We start from the raw sequence: 6,447 nt of genomic DNA on the forward strand, positions 1-6,447 counted from the left end.
ACATCCCCCCCTGAAGTGTGGCACTTAAAACTGGACACAGTACTCCAACTGTGGCCTTACCAGTGTCGCATAGAGGGGGAGGATCACCTCCTTGGACCTACTCGTGATGCATTTGTGGATGTATGACAAGGTGCGGTTAGCCTTCCTGACTGCATCCCCACATTGGCGGCCCATGTGTTCATTTTGGAATCGATAATGACACCAAGATCCTTTTCTGTCTCTGTGCTGATTAGAAGGGAGACCCCAGCCTGTAGGTATGCTGCTAGTTCTTCCTCCTTAGGTACAGTACCTTGCATTTGTCAGTATTGACGAGTGTTACAGTATTTGTCTGGGAAATGCAGGTTACTTCATTGTTCTTTTTACTTAGGTAGTATTAGTAGTCAAATAAATGTCATAGATGTCCAGGAGATATGCATAGAACCCAGAAATGGTACCTAAATAATGACAAATATACACTGGAGCATGCATCAGAAATAACCAAATGAAGTGACTTTGATAAAGGTAAACCTCTTAACTATTTGGGTGACAAGAACCATGCATTTGAAAACTTAACTTTTTAACTGCAGATCTAAATAGTAGTACAGTAAAAAGGATGCTTTGCTACCCAATTATGATTTCATTTTTTAAATTGAAAATGAGCAATCTTACCATCATCTTAGACAAGTTAAGAAGTGCAAAATTGCATTTTGAATATTGGAAGGGATGGGTAATCTATGTTCATTGCAATTTTGGGGAATGAAGACTGTTCAGCAAAACCGCCTTTAAATGCCCCTGTGGTATGATTATCTCATGAGAATTCAGTTATCTTTGCTTTGTTATTTAAATACTGCAGATTCTGCAGTTCTTGTGCTCATACTTCATCAGCAAAAACAGTGATTAAAAAAAAATCACTAATTCCACTCAGTAAGTAATTTAGTATTTATAATCCAAGATATAGACTGTTGTACCCAGTAGACAATTAGCCAGATGTTGTTGATATTATTTGTTTGGCTACTGTATTTTACCATCTGGCTAAGGAGTTGGTTAAAGTTATTCTGAATAACCTCCAGATGCTCAGTGTTCAAATACAATAGTGCATCTTGTTACTGTGCTTTTTATTCATAATGTTCTGATGGACTAATTAAATGATCAGAGCATTCCCTGAAGAGTATGGGAGAGAACTGAATTTGAACTTTTGAGTAAATATTCAGAATAAAAAGGGTACAGTGCCTTTTTAGTGTAGCCATATACTGCATTTGGTCTAAAATGACACACAAATTACTATTTTCTTTTATGCATCCTGCAGATACCCACTAGACGTAATAAAACTGCTTTTTCTGTTTTCTGAAGAGTGGCTATGCAAACAGAATTTTTATATACATAAAGGCAGCATTTCAATTTTTAATTTTATTTAGATAACTAAGAAGCTTCTCAAAGTGACCATATGGATTTTCGTTTTTAAATGGGTAGATATGAAATTTTGAGACTGGGTCAGTTAGTTTTGTGAAACTAACCAGTTTCTGTTTTCATTTGTATAGTAAACTTATAAACAAAATGGAGCATTTGAAAATTGAGTTAAATATGTTTTTCGAAATGCCACTGGGGAAGTTAATGAAAAATATAAAGATAAAAGTCAAATACTTTCTGCTTCTATTCGTTTAACAATCTGCTCCAATAAATTTCCCTCTCTGCTCAACCACTCTGCTTAGCATGTGTAAACAAATCGGAGAATTGTGATCGTTTGGTTTTTTTCTGCTCAGTCGCAGAAAACCTCTCTAGAATGGTTCCTGTGTTTTCTGTAGATGAGGCATATGTATTTGACTCTTCGGAGAGCAGCCATTGGGGTGGGCAGGTGAAAATGCAGTAGATTCAGTGCTTATGACTCTAAGTCACTAATCAGTAATCACACAGTTGAGTAGTTGAGGGGTGATGGAGGCTATAAAAACAAAAATTCACAAGAGAGCAGAGCAAAAATCTCCCGATGAAGCTTGGAAGGTGATGATGTCTTTCCCTCCTTAGGGCCTTTAATGAAGTAGAGAAATTAGAGCAATGTGAACTTAAGTTCTTTTATCCCATGGTCTTAGGGCATGTTCTGTGGCTGGCACAATGATAAAGGAATGGTTCTAGTAGAAGAGAAGCTTGGTTTAAGGAAAGAGTCTTTCTTCTTTAAGAAACTAACCTTTGTCATTGGGGGCTCAGACAGAAGCGACTATTTTCACTTGATCTGCTCACAGAAAGCAGACTGTAGCTGTGACCAAACACAAGTATGCAGCTGCAGACAGGCTGCTTTAAAAATGGCTAGTTGGGAGAAAATCTGAACCCTCATTGCATAAGTTGTCAAATGAAGATATTTCAAAACAGCATCTTCTGTAACTTGTGTCTGTGCTGCCTACCTAGCCTTGAGCTGTTTTCAGAATGGGAGGGGGGAAATAGAGTGGAGGGAGTTCAGTTTGGGATTTTTTTCAGTCCTCGCTGGTGGGTGGGGGGGGTGCACTGGAGCCCCTTTGAGGTGAGGGGGCTCCAGTTCACCCACCTCACCCTCAGCACTGGCTGCAGAACTCCTAGAATGAGTTCCTTCCCCTCCCCTCCCATTCTGAAGCAGGGACAGGTTGGGAGGAAGGATGGGCCATCACTAAGAAAAACCAGCTGCAGGCTCATAGCCAGCAACTAGATTCTTCTCCCCCTGGAACCAACAGTGAACTTCTGTTTGGTCCCAGGGATCCTTGTAACTCAGAACACTTCCTGCTAAGTGTTCTCAGTTACAGCAGGGAGCTGCACTTCTGTCTGTGCCCTGTAACTCTGTGACCTAAGGATACAGAAAGGTCTTGCCATGTTTCTTAATGCTTTGTGGTTTTCAGAAACAACACAGCAATGTCTGCATAAAAAGATAAGGGGGGGGAAAAACTAAACCTCTATTTACTTACCAAGTCATATGTTGCGTTCCAGAGATTTTGTTTGCCCAGACTATTGAATGAGTCAGAGCACAAACCTCAACACACAAAGTGTTTAAGTGTGAGCATTTACACATGATGATGATTAACTTACAAGCATATATACATTTTAATACAGAATTCTTGATTTGGATCTGGTTGTGAGGGATGAAGATGGCAACATTTTAGATCCAGAGCAAACCAGTACAATCAGCCTTTTCCGAGCCCATGAAATAGCTTCTAAACAAGTCGAGGAAAGACTATTAGAAGAAAAGGTAAGATAAGCTGGTTATAACTGTTCTTTTTAAAAATTAAACATCTCATGAATTCATACTCATAACCATCAAATTATTGATTGATGAAATAGGAATTTTACAAGATCTTTTGTTTATGAAGAGTTTTCAGTTTCGAAAGTCTCAAAAATGTGTTGCTTTGTAACTTGTCTCATAACATAGCATTCCTTTTTTAAAAATACCTTCAAGAAATTAAATTCTGAAATACTAGTAATAAAGACGACTTGAGAGAGGAGATGCATATAGATAGCAAAATTGCATGTGTTACAGGGTTTCTTTTCTTGAAGATTAAATTAGATTCAAGTAGAGCCATAGGCCCTCCAAAAGCTAATATTCCATTGGACCAGTGTGGTTAAGGTACACCATTTTCTGTCAGTGGCACACAAGGGGGTGATCTGATTATATCTGTCTGTCTTTGTCTCCCTAGTACCATTTTACAGTTGCATTAATTTGGTGCTGTCTTTGACAGGAGTCTAGAGCAATATTGCTCAACCTTTTTGGCTGTCAGGCTGGATGGGAAGTACCTGATCCCTCTTCAGGCCAGATCCTGCAGGGCCCCATGTTGGTCATGTAGAGGGGAGCAGCCCAGCCCCAATCCAGCTGTGTGGTGGCATGTGGCTGGCTCCGTTGGGGGTGGGGGGGGGTGCTGGCCAAGCCCCAACCTGGCTTCACAAGCAAGGAGCAAGGGAGCGTTGCCCAACCCAGCACAGGTGAGAGGGGCATGGCTCAGCCCTGCAGCAGGAAGAGGGGGTTTAGCCTAGTTCTGCAGGGTAGGAAGGAGGTACAGCCTGGCTACAACCCAGGGAGAAGGGGACCTGGCTTGGCTCTGATCAGGACATGTGGGAAGAGAGTCTTGCCTCAACTCTGTCCCACGCTGCAGGGCTTGGAGTTTGTCCTCCGGGAGGGCTGGTATTACTGTCACTGCTCCCCTGCCACCAAATTTTCCAAGCTGTGGGAAACCCCGTGGGCTGGATCCCAAGGCTCTCTGAGTCAGCTGGAGGTGAGCACCCCTGGACTAGAGCAAGGCCCATAGCCAGATGCTCTAACTGCTCTGACCCTCTGCCTTGTAATTCAGATGAGTTGGCATTTTCTTTAGGATCCTGTACTTAGTCATCAGATGTGAGAGAAGCAATTTTTCAGCTTAACAATTGGCTTTTCCATTTTTTGAAATTTAAATTCATGTTCTCTCCTGCAGTTTAAACCAAAAGTGGGAATAGTATAAACTAGTATGCATGATCTTCTGCACATAGCTTTATTGCCTCAACTTCTGCTTGTACAAGGCAAGTACAGTAAAATTAAGAAGGTTCTGGCTGGTTTAGCAATGAACCATCTTGCTGGTGCTCTTGAAAAGCAAGCAACAGCAATAGAAGTACTAGCAGAAACTCAAATAATTCATTATTGATGAAGACTGAAAAATGAAAATTGAGGAAAGGGTACAAGAGCCAGTACCCTATGTTTTCTCTATCCACCTTCCCTGGATCGTGGTGTACGTATAAGAGGTTTAGTTCAGTGCCTGATGCATCTACTTGGATGGAGTCGTGAGACCATCACACCAAGACCTTTGATGCATATGCCTAGGCAAGAGTATGGAGGAGTGGAGGCTGCTCCAGACCTACCATCCACCCTTTAGACCATTGAGATAGTCTGGCCTTTGGATTCTGAGTTCAGATGTTCAGTGCCTCAATGGTTGTAGCTTGTAACAGAGCAACAGATAAGAACTCTTGCTGACTGCATAATGCCTTGATGAGGGCATGTTTTTGTCAGGATGATGTCCCTTAGCATTTTCCAACCAAGGGGTACCCACAACGCAGTGGGGGCTAGGGTTTTGAGGCACACTATACTTGCTTTGCAGGTTATAGTGTTGTGGTATTTTATAAGAGTTACCCAACCACAAGTAGCCCCACCATGTTGTCACCAGGCCCTCCAATCAGATGCAGTTTACAGTCATACCCAGGACCAAAGGTAGCATAGATGGAATGAAAATATGACTGCTTTTTAAATCAGTATCTGACTAATAAGGGAGAACTGACAGAGCAGGGGATGAAAATTCAAGTTGTTTGATTGAACAAAGTTCTAAGAAGGACCCAGAAAGAAATCTTGGTATTCTTCAGCCTTTCCAGTAAATGAAGTTTAGATTTCTTCTCTTAACACAGGGCTGTCCAACTTCTAAGCCCCTGGGGACCGCTAGCAGTGCCTGGATGCCATGTGGGCTGTGCCACGAGTCGTGGGCCACTGGCCAGTGTGTAGTGTGGATGCTCCACCCCACTGCTCTGTGTGACCCTGACTCCTCTCATCACTCCTCCCACCTCTGGCACAGTCCCGAATTTCCCCTCTGAACCTGTGTGACCTGGACTTACCCTCAGCTCCCTACACTGCTGCACTGCCCTGCCACCTAGGGTGGAGCCAGAGGAGGGAAGGGGTGTCTGGAGACACTGGCTCCAGCTGTAGCCAGAGCAGTGGGGGAGCAGTAGCTGGGTGAGAGCCTGGGGGCTTCATATTTACTCCTCATGGACCACCAGTTGGACAACCCTATTTTAGCTCTGGAGGCTACTCTTACTTTTCTGTGGCTAAGAGATAAATGCTCCATAGTAGATCAATGATTTAAGCTCTTTCTTTACTAATTAGTGCTGTTAAGTTTGATTATTTCATCTGTTTGAAATTGCAGTCTCAAAAACAGAATATTGATATTAACAGACAAGCCAAGTTTGCTGCCACTCCTTCATTCGCTTTATTTGTAAATTTAAAAAATGTAGTCTGTAAAATAGGAGAAGATGCTGAAGTTCTTATGTCTCTTTATGATCCACTGGAGTCAAAGTTTATCAGGTTAGTATTTGTCTGTTGCATTTTTTATACTTTGCTGGTTTTGTGCCTGGCTGGTTTTTGGAAGTAAGGAGTTATAGCTTGGTGTGTGAGGACTTTTGGAAAGTTCATTTTCTGAACTGTAGGATCAGGTTAGCTGGGAAGCATTAATTTAACTACACTTCAGCTGCTTTATTCAGCACAGCAGCAAATTAGTCTCTAGCTTCAGTACATTACAAATTCATACTGTTCCTTATCATACTGTGTCTTTAGTTTCACTTGTGCAGAGCGTAAATGGAATATGAAGACTCTAGCAAAGCTCTGATTCTCACTCACCAGTAGAGTTAGAGTTCCAGATCCCTTGCTTTCTTACAGCAATTGCATCATGCTAGATGGTTTAAGAATTGCCTTTTTTTTTTTTTTTTTTTTTTTTTTTTTTTTTTTTT

At 41.8% G+C, this 6,447-nt stretch overlaps 1 protein-coding gene across 2 annotated transcripts in view; it reads left to right on the top strand.

The window, feature by feature from the left end:
• Window positions 1–6,447, top strand: part of DOCK1 (dedicator of cytokinesis 1) — a 599,368-nt gene that overhangs the window by 81,685 nt on the left and 511,236 nt on the right. For both annotated transcript variants that reach the window (XM_019502991.1, XM_019502992.1), the window contains exons 7-8: window positions 3,049–3,184; window positions 5,868–6,025. In XM_019502991.1, the coding sequence (XP_019358536.1) occupies window positions 3,049–3,184; window positions 5,868–6,025 (294 nt within the window). The remainder of the gene's footprint in view (window positions 1–3,048; window positions 3,185–5,867; window positions 6,026–6,447) is intronic.

The sequence above is a fragment of the Gavialis gangeticus genome, unplaced genomic scaffold, assembly GCF_001723915.1.
Source record: "Gavialis gangeticus isolate Ggan-Ray unplaced genomic scaffold, GavGan_comp1, whole genome shotgun sequence".
In the NCBI taxonomy this organism is placed as follows: domain Eukaryota; kingdom Metazoa; phylum Chordata; order Crocodylia; family Gavialidae; genus Gavialis; species Gavialis gangeticus.